A 13,574-nucleotide genomic window follows, 5' to 3' on the forward strand; every position below is an offset into this window, starting at 1 on the left:
ACGCACACACACACACACACAGCTTGTTTTGAAATACATGCGGGCCTGTGCACACACATACACCTACCCAGACCACATATTTGTGCATACTTTCGCACAAAGGCTTGATACAAAAATGTATAAATTTACACTTAAAAACAGACACACAGATACACACACAGACACACACACACAGACACACACACACAGACACACACACACACACACACACACACACACACACACACACACACACACTGCCCTTTCTGCTCAGGAGTAATTTATTGGTAAGTATTCCTCTGTCTCTTCCCTCCCTTTCTCCCACTGGCCCTGAGATCATCAATCTCTTTTTGCACTCTTCTTATGTCAGCACAATGCCTCCCTTCTCCCTCTTTTTCTTTTTTCAAGTTTTGCCTTGGTATTCTTCTCTCTGTAAAGAAATGTACATGATGTATTTTGTGAAAAAGAGAGTTTTGTGTGAAGAAAAAAAGGTGCGAGTGAGAGGTAGAAAAGAGACAAGTTCATACTGCTCTTAAAGACAAAAATAAAGGCTGACAAGAACTAAAAAGGAGATGGAGGAGTGGGTGTTAATGCGTGTGTTTGTGCGTTCGTGCGTCAGCACTTTTAGAGTGAATAACATGCCGCTTTATCACACAATCTCTCTAAAACCGCAATGTGTGACGTAGTCTATGTACTTGAAGTCTTAGGACACTGAAATACACGCACACGCACGCACGCACGCACGCACGCACACACACACACACACACACACACACACACACACACAGCTTGTTTTGAAATACATGCGGGCCTGTGCACACACATACACCTACCCAGACCACATATTTGTGCATACTTTCGCACAAAGGCTTGATACAAAAATGTATAAATTTACACTTAAAAACAGACACACAGATACACACACAGACACACACACACACACACACACACACACACACACACACACACACACACACACACACACACACACACACACTGCCCTTTCTGCTCAGGAGTAATTTATTGGTAAGTATTCCTCTGTCTCTTCCCTCCCTTTCTCCCACTGGCCCTGAGATCATCAATCTCTTTTTGCACTCTTCTTATGTCAGCACAATGCCTCCCTTCTCCCTCTTTTTCTTTTTTCAAGTTTTGCCTTGGTATTCTTCTCTCTGTAAAGAAATGTACATGATGTATTTTGTGAAAAAGAGAGTTTTGTGTGAAGAAAAAAAGGTGCGAGTGAGAGGTAAATTGAACCAGTTAGACAGAAAGAGAACTTACTCTACGATTAACTAAATGTGTGTCTGTTGATGCTCTTCTGTAAGAGTGAGTCGCTATGGATGTATGTGTGTGTGTGGCTGTCACTTGAGCCTGAGGGCTGAGGATTAATGGCCAGGGTCGCTGTAATAATTAACTGGACGCTGATTAATTTCTCTTGACTATCAGGAATGACCTAAAATTAGTTGTTTCTCACCATTTCCAACTTTTTCTTATCTTTCTACTAACATCTTCATTTCCTTTTCCTCTTTCTTCTTCAACCTAACTCTTCTCCCTCACTTGCACCCCCCCCCCCTTCACTTTCCTTCATTCAACTGCCTCTTTAGTTTCATTCTTCGGTAACTACGTTCCCTCACTGCCTCTCTTCAACTTAATTAAGGGGAATGCCATACAGCTGTCTTTCTCTCGGCTGATAGCGTCCTTTTTTTCCACATCATATTGTTATTTATTAACACTATATGGCTGCCAATCAGGCACACAGCCCATGTTATTTCCAGGGATGGATGTGGCTCCACTTGCGATAATGACGTTTCTACTCATATCTAATTCTTGCAGAAGTGCGCCTGAGGATACCGCATCACCATTTTGGTGAGCCCTGTATCATGTTCAGTTTTTTTTTTATTATAAGGGCCGTGCCCAGAGTAGTGCTGACTCCAGTTGTCAGTCAGTGTGATGAATGTTAGACACTGGTCAGAGGTCCACTGCTGAAGTCCTAAAGGCCAAAACTGATTGGCTGAGGAGTCATTCAAATGTACTCCAGCAGAAGTGCGTTGTCATGTGTGGAAGAAAACAGCACTGAAGGCATTTTTTTTCCCAAACAAAATTGACTCTGCATTATCTGTGTCTGGCTTCCTCTGCCACTAGCCCCCAACCTTTTTCCATTTTCATTCTCATTCTGTTTTTTAAAAGTCTCACTTCATTAAATGGAGGTCTTTGTTTTTCATTCCAATTATCAGTCGCAGAAACACAGATAAACCCTTGTCACCTAGTATCCCTCTCCATCTCACTATGTATCACTCCCCTTTGCTTTCCATGAATCTTTCTATAAAATTATTAGCCTCTGTGTTCTTCCCCTTGCTCACTTCCTGGTCCATTTCCAGAAATATGCACATACACTTACATACACATGCATATGAGTGTGTTACATACAGTATATGCAAACACTAAATAATTCTTATCTCCCCGTCTCTACCTCTCTCTTTCTTTCTTTCTCTCCCCATCTCCCACACTCTCATGCAATTCAATTGTAATGGGTTTTATTGGCTTGGTAATTCATCTGAGTGCTGCAGTTCAGTTCAATTACATAGGGGAGCCCTCTGGGCTTTTACCAGACAATCAGCGTCATTCTCCTCCCAGTCACATGCACATGCAGTCACATGCACCTTTGTGTATACGCACACATAAAAGAAATCCAATTTCTCCTAAACAATGGTGGCAGAGATTAAACAACCAAAAGAGGCCACATTCTTTTGCATTGTGCAGATGCTTGCTGTGTGTGTGTGTGTGTGTGTGTGTGTGTGTGTGTGTGTGTGTGTAATGTGTATTAGCGTGTGTGCTCTGTGATTCATTCATAAACAATTTCTCACATTTATATCATTAGTAGTTTTCTGAAGGTTGCAGGAAGTTTTTTTCATCGTATTAACTTGTCCACATACATACACACACCCTCACCAGAAATGTCTCACACTCTTTCATTAAATCATAAACTCATTACAGTGCATGCACACACACTCTCTCACACATGCACAGAGTTACATGTACACACAAGTGTGACCAGTAAAGTAAAGCTCAGCTTCAATGCATCACGTTTTTGCCACAGCCCGGGGTCCCTGGTGAGTTTCCAACCTATCGCTCTCTCTTTTCTCCTTCGCCAGAATTAAACAGGACTCCCTTCCTAAAGTGACTGAGCCTAAAACACCTGTGAAAAATTGGCAGGCTCTTTTGCCTGAGTTTGTGCTCAGTGTCCAGACCCCAATGGCAGATAACTCTCACAGAGGGAAGGTTGACATGAAATGAAAGAGAGCAAGAGAGAGATGAGAGAGTGTGCTGGTAAGCCAAAAAAAATGGTTTCTTTTCTGCTGACTCATCCTTTACAACACACTCCTCCAGCGCTCCCTCCCTGCCCTCACTTCTTCATCCAGTGCAACCTGGGATTTCCTCTGGGAAGGCTGGGAGCAAACTAAACTGACATTCCATTTATCTGACAGGTTTTGGTACTGAATGTTAACCTGCGTTCGACCTCCATCGTCCTTCTGTTTCCTTTTTCATCCCTCCCTCTCTCCCTCTCTCTATCCCTCTCTCCTTCCATCCATCCCTCCCAAACCACTCAATCTGTTCCACTGATTTCTCTCTGTCTTTTTCACAGAAAGCAAGGCCCTCGTTGAGTACAGAGACCGAAGTGTAGCTGAACTAAGAACAGAGGGCAAACTGGTGGCAAGGTGAGAAACAGTTGAAATGGTGTGGGAGGAGTGGAGAGTGGAGAGTGGAAGAGGAAGTGGACGGGAGGTGTAAAAGAGGTGAGAACAGTGGGCAGAGTAAAAGAAAGGAAGGATGTCAAGGAACGGAATGGGAAAGAGGAGAAAAAAAAGGAGAGGCAACAGACGAGCGAGAATAACAGAAGTGATGAAAAAAGTGAAAAGAAAAAGAGAGAAAGATGGAGAAGTCGAAACAGTTCTGACTGACACAAAATAAGCTCACAGAGAATGAAATGGTAAGGCTCAAGAAGAGCGGTGAGACTGGAATGTATCTTCTTTTCTATCATACCATCACCCTTGGCTTTAGGAATAAGTGGAAAAGTTCGTTACAAAATGAGATAATCTTTATTTGAAAAAATAAAAGAAAATAAGACACCTACTATAACAACGTGGGTGCTGGAATGAAAAAAAAGCACACGGTGCTCTAAAGTGTTAGAGCTATGAGTCCTCTTAAGATATTTTACAGTGTGGAATCATTTATTTTCAGTATTGACGGATTAACTTTTTATTTAAATATCAGAAAGTAGCACTTCAATATCACCATCCACGGTGGTTTATTTACATTGACAGTGATGTGAAAAAACACACCGTTTTGCAGTTATGTAACATTTACAAACCCACACATATCACTAGAAACGTTAAAGCCTGAATGCAAAGAGCTGATTAGACATTTCCTGAGAAAGAATTAACATCACGTTAACCAGATTATTAGTTGTGACATACAGGAAAATCAAGAGTGACTGTCAGTCGTCTACAGATTAATATGATGGCTGAATCAACAAGTCTGAGCTCTTTGAGATAAGGTTTGAAACAATCTTCCCAGTGGGCAAGTATGTATTTTTTTTGAAGTACAGCAAACCACCACTGATACTGGGCTACAGCAGGAGGATTTAAGAAGCTGATTGCTAAAAATCTGTGGTGCAGAGCAGAGGAGCTTGAAGCTTGGCTTATTCTGGATATGTGGATTTCTGGTCTTTTATGGATTTTGGTCAAGGCATAATTTCTTACTTTAAATGTAGCCTTTTATTTCAAAATAAGAGAGGATAAGAAAAAAAAAGCGCAATAAATCAAGTTAATGACCAGCACAGAGCAACAGCATGAAATAGAGAGGATGAATGATGAAATGTGGGAAAGAACAAGTGGCACGGAGAAAAACAAATGAGGGCGACGGCTAAAATATGGTGATGGAGGAAGCTGAAGAAGAGCGAGAAAGACAGAACATTTTTCTACAGAGGTGGAAACACACATCCAAGCTTGACATGTCTAACCTTGTAGGAGAGAGAAAGAGAGAGGGAGAGAGACAGAGAAAGATAGAGGGGAAGCGAGAGAGGGGGAAGTGGGTGGGGATACAACCTTTCATCATTCCACTGTTGCCACCCTTGATGTCTGTGGAAAGCTGCCATTATGTGTGCCGTTTGATGCTAGGCACGTTTGTACAAGAGTGTGTAATTGTTGCGTGCGTGTGTGCTTTAGGGAGAAAGAGAGGGTTAGTGTGATGGATAGATAAGGGGGCGCTAAACAAAAGCAGTCTAAAAAATTTTTACATAAGATATCATGTCTCCATTCCCTTCATCCGTCCCTCTCCTTCTGATCTCCAGATCAGGTGCTGGGGTGCAATGACAGGTGCCGCCAGCAGGGGATGTAGATCAAAAGGGTAAACCTGCTGAGTGACAGTAGTGTGCCTGCAATTAGGCCAAACCACAAACGTATTGGATGTGAAACTGTAGAAGCCTCTAATGATGAGCTAAATTTGCAATTTGGCTTTGCTGCTGTTCCATTAAAATCTCACAGTTCCTATTTCTTCTTTATTCAACTGCAAGTTTACTCAGTTGTTTCATGTGTGGATTTCACAACATTAACACGCATCAAAACCTTGTTTTCAAATGTGCTTCAAACTCAGAGAGAATGTCGGCTAATTTGTCCCATTTCCTGAAAAATATGATGATACAAGATATTCATGTGATGTTGCAAGCGCCACCGTCATCCTCTCTGAGCCACAGTGTGCAGTCTATCTGGGTCGGCCTTCATTAAGAATTTAGCCGCCACCAGTGAATCTAGGTGCAACATCTTGGAAAACTTGTAAAACCTGACAACAAAGGCCCTTTACCGATGTCTTCTTCCCCCTCTGATACCTCTGCTCAACCAAAGTTGATTCGCCTGAATATTAAATGCAACAGATGTTCCACTGTTTGTTGCCAACTGTTACCATGTAAAATTTAAAATTCCAGCAGATTTAATATTGCATTAAAAGTAGTGTGTGTTGACTTGTATTATCTTTGTCCCTTATGTGTCGACTTGTACTTTCTCAAATTCATTTAGATGTCAAAACGTCTAGTATTTTATTTATTGCACTTGAAGATTTAAGTTATTCTGAATTCCTAGAAGAGAAGTGTGGGTCCCAGGGGACATGAAAAATTGATTCTTTAAAAGCCTGAATAATGATGTTGGTGACGAGTATCTGACCACAGTGGCCAACATGTTTTTGCGGAATCAATACCTCCGTTGAATCAATTGCACAGGAAGTTTTGCAGAGGTTTCCTGCTGTGTACAGAATCAGGAAAACAAATAAAGCTGAAGGACAGATGAGACAAGCATCAAGATTTAATGGATCTGGTGCCTAGTGTCAGAATAGCCAAACTCCAGAGACACTGGGAAGATAAAAGGATCAATAAAATCTAAAAGATAAAAAATATTTTAAAATATATCATTATTATTAAATATCATAAACACAAGAAAAATAAATGTAACAAACAAAATATCCATTGAACATAAAATTACTCAAAACAGTCTAATTATTGCGAAACTACGACTAGAAATGAAAACAATAGAGGAAAAGGGTCAATTGAAAAAAACTTTAAAAGTACTTGAGGAAATTCTAAGAAATATAAAAAATAGTAATAGCAAATAATTAACTGTTAGCCATGGTAACTCACCATACACCAATAAGGTGTAATGATCAGCAGCACGTCCATAGTTGTTCTGGGCCTGGCACAAGTACGTCCCGTTGTGTGATTGGCTGAGACGGGAAATCTGGAGGGTGGGGCCAGAAATCTCTGCCCTTTCAGGTAAGGTGTCATTAATCTTGGACCACTGAATGTTCCTGGGCCTGGTGGAAGGAGCGCGAGAGAGAGAGTTTAATGTTTGATAGTGCTGGTACAGTATGTGATTAACTGACTGGCTGATTGGCTAATCAGAAATTGGGGAATATACTTTTTTAATAATCAAATAATTATTTAAGTCAGTTATCAGCTGGTTTGAGCTTCCCAAATGTGAGGATTTACTGCTTTTCTCTATTTTATATTTTTGTAAACAAAATAAATAATTTGATTACATCATGTTGGGTTCTAAGAAATATCGATGGGGATTTTTCACTATTTATTTGATATTTTTAATAAGTGTTTAGTTAACTAATCAAAAAAAAAACATAGGAAAAAAAATAATGAAAATAGTCCATGGTTGCATCCCTAATTTTTAACATTTAAAACTAATGAAAACACAGACCTGATTCATCTTCACAGCCCCATTCATGCATGTACACTATTACAAATCCTGCAACACTATCCTGTTCAGTCTCTACTGTATGCCATTTAAATACAGTTAGATTGCAGATTTACTCATATAATTACTTTTACAAGATTCACTATTACCTCAACAACAGTGTTGGACAGCTACACATTACTTGGTAATGCGTTAGAGTACTGTGATTACTTTTTCAGTAACGAGCATCGCAGGGGATTACAATTTGAACTTTGGTAATTACGTTACAGTTGCTAATTCCAATTATGCTCTGTTACTTTGACAATTTGGAGGTTGGCTTCTTTGCTGTCTTGCTGGGAGTTTGGTTCAAGGTTGATATCAGTTTGGTTTCTTTGCGTTCAGTGGAGAGAATGGGATGTGCTAACTCGGGGCAGGGGTTGGAAGTGTAGGGAAACAGTAGCCTCCACCACAACAGGAGACACAGAGCTCCCGATAACTCCAAAGTTGTCCTATTTACACGTTTTGTCTATCTACATATACACACACCACATGTAAACATTAGCTACAGGTAAGCCAGGTGTGCAGGATTTGCAGTTGGTAAAACTCACCTTTGACGGAGCTGGACTGAGTAACAAAAGTAATGTGACAAGTAATGTAACCTATTACTTCTGATGTTGAGTAACTTGCACGGTGTAATGTGTAACAGATTGCATTTTTCAAGTAACTTGCCAAACACTGACAACCAAGCGACAACTTCTTCTCTAACTAATACCCCTCGTAGACTACTAGTCTTAAACACATTTCATTAACCCTGAAGTGCTTAAGGGTTTTAAAAATTAGAAAGTGAAAAGAAACAAGGGTTTGAAGCACAGACACTGGGGGATGCTATAAAAACAGAGGTGAAAAAGGATGGTAAAGGAGCCCACGGGAGAAGGATGACATGAAAAGAAAATATAAAAAGGGGTTTTGAGAAAGAGCCGATGGCAACAGAGGGGTGCATCCTAACAAATAATGAGGAGATGGATAGTCAGAGGGCAGCGATGGTGTGGAGGGGTTGGCAGGAAGTAGAAGGGGACGGATGAGAGAGAAATATGGTATCAGATGTGCAAAGTGGAAAAAAAAACAAAACCATGAGGAAAGATGGATGGAAACAAAGTGTTACTACAGGTGAAGGAAGGACAGAGAGAAGAAGAGAGCATGTGGTGGGAGATGAAGGGAAGGAGCACGCAGGCAAAATGAATTGGTCATGAAAGACGAGCAGGCAGAGCACACAGGAGGTGCAAGGATTACAGAGACACCCTGGCGAACAAGGCTGTGTGAGCTTGTGTGCATGTGTGCGTGTGTGCGCGCGTGTGTGTGTGTGTGTGTGTGTGTGTGTGTGTGTGTGTGTGTGTGTGTGTGTCTGGCTGCGTGTCACGGCTCATGCCACCCTAGCCAGATTACAATCCTGACTCATCTGGGTTCTAATCCCTCAGGAAGCCTAATTAAACCTCTTTCTTGCTTAGTCACAAACATACACACACTCTTACTTCCACACACACTAAACATGCACAAACGAGATCTCCCCCTGTTCCTCTCTCTCAAATGCAACACACATACATACTTGTATTCTCACACACGGTAGTTCCTTTACTGCTAACATGCAAATAAGCAGGCAATCAAGCGAAATGGCAAGACATTGTCTCGATCTCTCCTCCTAATAACAGACAGACAATGAGTGTACCCCTTCACCGCAAGGAAGCGGCACATAATTGGTCATTAATTCTTAACAGGCAGTTAACAGGACCAGGGAGCAAGCGTGAGAGTGACAAGGGGGCTGTAATGTCTGCGTGAGTGTGTATGTGCATGTGTGTGCAGTCCAGCGTGAGATGGGGGTCAGACTCCAGAGTGGCCTATGGTCCCATCCATTGGTGTCATATACAGCGTGCATGCATTACACACACACACACACACACACACACACACACACACACACACACACACACACACACACACACACACACACACAGCGTCCCCAATCAGCCGTTATAAAGCTTTAGCGGGGCTATGGCCAATACGCTTCTCAGCCAGTCCTCACTGTGGGTTTTCACTAAAGTCATCACACACACAAACACACACAGACACACACATGCACACACGCAGGCTGCATGAGGCTTTACTGGGGAGCTTTAGTGGACTTGGTGCCCACAGACGGACCATCTAGGGGAAGGTTTACAAGCTTAGGACCCAATACCCTTCTGGAAAGTGCACAAAGGTCTGTGAACATACTAGAGAAAGGCTTTGTTTCAAAGCTGGCTCTTAAAAGTGTTGACTACTGACTGGGGGTTTAGTAGCTCTACCCTCAAGTATACAAGTTTATAATATGTTCACATTTAAACTCGATTTCGGGTATCCTTTCACACCCTCCTGGTAACCTCTCTGTCTCAAGTCTTGCGCTCTTTTCCTCTTTGTTCTCAATGCAATAAAATATGGATCAGGTGTTTTTTATCTGTCCATCAAACCAGTTGATACCACAGATACCACTCTTTTGGTTTTGATCAAACTTAGAAGCACAGTGCTTCCTTGGCACTATGTTCTCATGATTACAAAAATATCCTGATTTGTTCAGTGATGTTGATCATTTGTGGAGGACAAATGATAAGGTGGCAATCTCGAAGTTTTCATTCCTGGTTGATATGGCCACACCTGTACCTACTGGTGGTCACAGAATTCTTGGGCCAGCAAAACAAACTATTGTTGTTTTAATAAAGAAGTCAGGCAACAATTGGCCTTTCTCTTTCATTCTGTTTGAAACCATGATCTGATTTTATGCTGCATACGGCATGAGTCTGCGAACAGCAGGGCACAGTAAAAGGAGCTGGTTACCTGGATGAGAAGTTGGAGGTGTGCAGCCTGTCACCTGCAGCTCTTCATCTAACAGTCCACTGTGGCTGCTCTGTCTTGTTCCGTTACTCCCTGCAATATTTCAAACTGATCCGCTGTCCAGAAAGGCCCAAAATGACCCTTGTCTTGTTTTGTGGACACATTTTTGATGAACAATAGCAGGTACGTGCTAAACTCACTGACAAACACATTGCATTTCCTGTGACTACTTCATAATAAATGCTTTTACGGTGAAACTGCAGCAGTAGAAAATGTTTGGTTTGAATTACCAGTAACTTAATACAGCATTTTTTCCAGGAATGACGCCACAGACACTCTCAGTACCCAATACTGCAAATATATAAATATTGCAGTACTTTCTTCAATGGGCCATAGACTCAATCACCATTGTGTTACCTCATTCGGCGATAGATAGTGACTTAACAGACATTAATTTAAATGAAAATCTTCGAGATTGCTACTTTAAATGTTGATAGTCTATTTCCTAAAAAATTCCTACAAAGGAGTTGAAACAAAGCCGCTGATCATTTATAAGAATAGTTGCTAGAAAGAACCAAGATATTTTACAGTAATTACAGGGAATATATTGAAGTTGGTGGAGATTAGAAGTACCTGAAAATTATTTGGGGTTTCCAAGAAAGAACCCTGGAAACCCTATGTGGGATAGCAGTTAGGCCTATATAGAAAGAGGTCAACTTAGTGTTCATTTCAACAACACATAAAGAGAATATTATTTTTTCCTTTCCTGTTTTTTTGAAACTGAATTGAGGGCTGATAAAACGCACATGTTTCAATGATGCCATGCTTTACTCTCACACATTTGGTAGCCATCCAGGAAAACCACTGTTTTCTGCTGCAGCCAGTGAGAAGTTCCACTGGAGCAGGTGGATGCTACTCAAGGACATTTACACAATAGCTCTTAAGAACAAGTGTTCTGTATATGGTGGATAGTAATTGCTTGGAAAATAAACAGTAATACATTTATGTAAAGCTGCCGGTGTGATATTCACAGATCACCTACTGTATCTGATCCATCTCTATGCCCACAATTCAAATTTCAGGCAAACAACCTTTTAGGACCACAACTTAGCACCGCATTGCTGATCTGTGTGTGTTCATCTGTGTGTTTAGTCTCAAAACTGTTTAAAATCTTCTAAACTGACATTATTATTATTATTATTATTATTATCATTTTAAATATATTTACATTGTTTTTTAAAATTGCTCTAAGAAAATCCAAAGAATCATTACGAGATTCTTATCAACCTCATCAGTTTAACTGCTAAGCTATTCTTTACAGTCTGTGGTCACATTGAATAAACCTTTGGCTCTGACTTTTGCAATCATTCCAGGCTGCTGAATTCAAGATATTCTACACTTTCGCATAGGAACGTTGCTCTGGGTGTGGACTAAAGATTAAAGACTAAAGACAGCAAACTTTGCTCTCCAAACAGACTGCCAGAATGAAAGTAGAGCCCTGTGGGCTTGTAGCTACCTGCTCTTTAGTAGCTACAAGCTACCCACCAAAGGACGGTGGTGTCATTCTAAATGTCATTCTCATAGCAAATTAAAACAATTCCCCTAGACTGTTTTAATATGAGTATATGCTGTGCTTTTTTTATGTGAATTTTTATGTTTGTTCGGGTTGACATTGAACCTGGCTACCTCCTGCATGTCCTCATCAATCAAAAGCTTTCCGTGTACTCTTAAGCCGATTTGTCATTTGGCTCATTGCAGCTTTTCAAGCACAGACTTTGTTGAGATAAACCTTTTATATTTTGTGATTATTTTGTCATGAATTCATTATAGTATGGGGGAAAATGCCGAAACACAATGCAATGACAAAACAAGGCAGCTTCACAAGCAGCGTTTGGTGCCAGCTGGTAAATGTGCCAGTTTCCTATCTCGTGGACTGAAGCTGAATGCATCTGTGAATAAAGTTTTTAAAGAGTGATGAATACAAGAAGTTTTCACACCTCCTTAAAACATGAACACAAACATTCTTTCAAATGTTCTTTATATCAGCAAAATGAGCCACATTTTAGAGAACAATAAAGGTCAGTAACCTACTGTAGAGTGCAGTGTGGCGAGATTTCTCTGGATTTTTATTATTACCTTACATCCAATACCAATGACAGTACCTGTGCTGTGAAATTGAAGTATGAACTAGTATTTTGTATGTATGTGTACATGTGTTGGGTTCATACCAACCATATTATCATCAGGTTCTATGGCAACTAGGTTTGTGTCATAATATTATGTGCAAGAGAAGAAAACAGGTAGCATTTACTGAAGGCCGATAACACCAACACAAAAATATTTAGCATATGAAAACACACACACAGACTTACAGAGGGTTTCCAGTGACGGAGCAGGTGAGGCTAAGCGAGTCACCCTCTCGCAGAATGCCAGAAGGAGGAACGATTCTCACTGTGGGTGCAACTGTAGAGAAAGAGAAAGAAAGGAGGGGGGTAGAAAAACGAGTATATATGTGAGAGAGAAAACGAGAAAAGCACAATAGAAAATAAAATGGATCAGAATTATTAAAATGGAGTGGCAATCAGAGGACAGAAAAAAAAATCAGGATTCAGGAAATCAGGAGAGAGAGAGACAACAAGAGAGGGAACAAAAAGGAGGAACAAGGGAAAAGTGAATGAGTGGCAGAAGGTAGGGGTCTTTAACATCTGTTTCCAAGGCAACCAGCCGACAACCCCACGGCTGGGACACCTGTTATCATAAGCAGCCCACTGCTCCAGCAGCTGCTGTACTGCACTTACTTCAGTAACAGAGTGATGTGAAGTCAAATCCACACTGACAGTTGACATTACTGCCAGTTCTCTGGCTGGAAGAAACCACCGGCAGGCAGATTGACAAAACTGTTGAATATGAATCATTCTGATCTATCAACAAACTGTATACATTAGGGGAATGAATTGTACCCAAAGACTGAAAATGAATCGTATCACCAACTGTAAATATTTACATATGCCTGTGGAATGTTTGACTATTCAAAATTATTGATATAAGAATCATATTGAACTGAGCACAAATGGAGTAATTGTATATTGGCCGACTTCTTGCTATTTAACAAGTAATATTGGAGGACAAAAAGAATTATATGCACTTTTGACATCTATTTCCATGGATCATACAGTCAGTAGTATTCATTTAAAAACTACGCACTGAAATCTGGTGCTTTTCAGTGCCTTTAGTGTCAGTTTCTGATATTACTTTACTTTACTGAGTTAAATAACGTATTTTTTAAACACAATAACACAAATAAATAGCATTATTAGATAGTAATCCTACTGAATTGTAAACAGGTGACAGTTGTTCTTCCTCACATCAAAAAACAAAAGCCAGCAATGTCAAAACTGCAGTAATAGGAAAATCTTAACATGCTTGATAGAATAGATAAGAAGCAAACAAAATGGATTTAAATTTGATAGATATTAAATTATTAATTTTAGACTTCCCCAAAAAGGA

The 13,574-nt window shown here is 40.4% G+C and overlaps 1 protein-coding gene across 4 annotated transcripts in view; it reads right to left on the reverse strand.

Moving 5' to 3' along the window:
* cadm4 (cell adhesion molecule 4) overlaps positions 1–13,574 on the reverse strand; it is a 143,290-nt gene that overhangs the window by 7,083 nt on the left and 122,633 nt on the right. For all 4 annotated transcript variants that reach the window (XM_040118898.1, XM_040118900.1, XM_040118897.1 and 1 more), the window contains 2 exons: positions 12,440–12,530; positions 6,662–6,834 (listed from right to left, as the gene is read on the reverse strand). In XM_040118898.1, the coding sequence (XP_039974832.1) occupies positions 6,662–6,834; positions 12,440–12,530 (264 nt within the window). The remainder of the gene's footprint in view (positions 1–6,661; positions 6,835–12,439; positions 12,531–13,574) is intronic.

The sequence above is a fragment of the Xiphias gladius genome, chromosome 22 (genome assembly GCF_016859285.1).
Source record: "Xiphias gladius isolate SHS-SW01 ecotype Sanya breed wild chromosome 22, ASM1685928v1, whole genome shotgun sequence".
NCBI lineage: Eukaryota > Metazoa > Chordata > Actinopteri > Istiophoriformes > Xiphiidae > Xiphias > Xiphias gladius.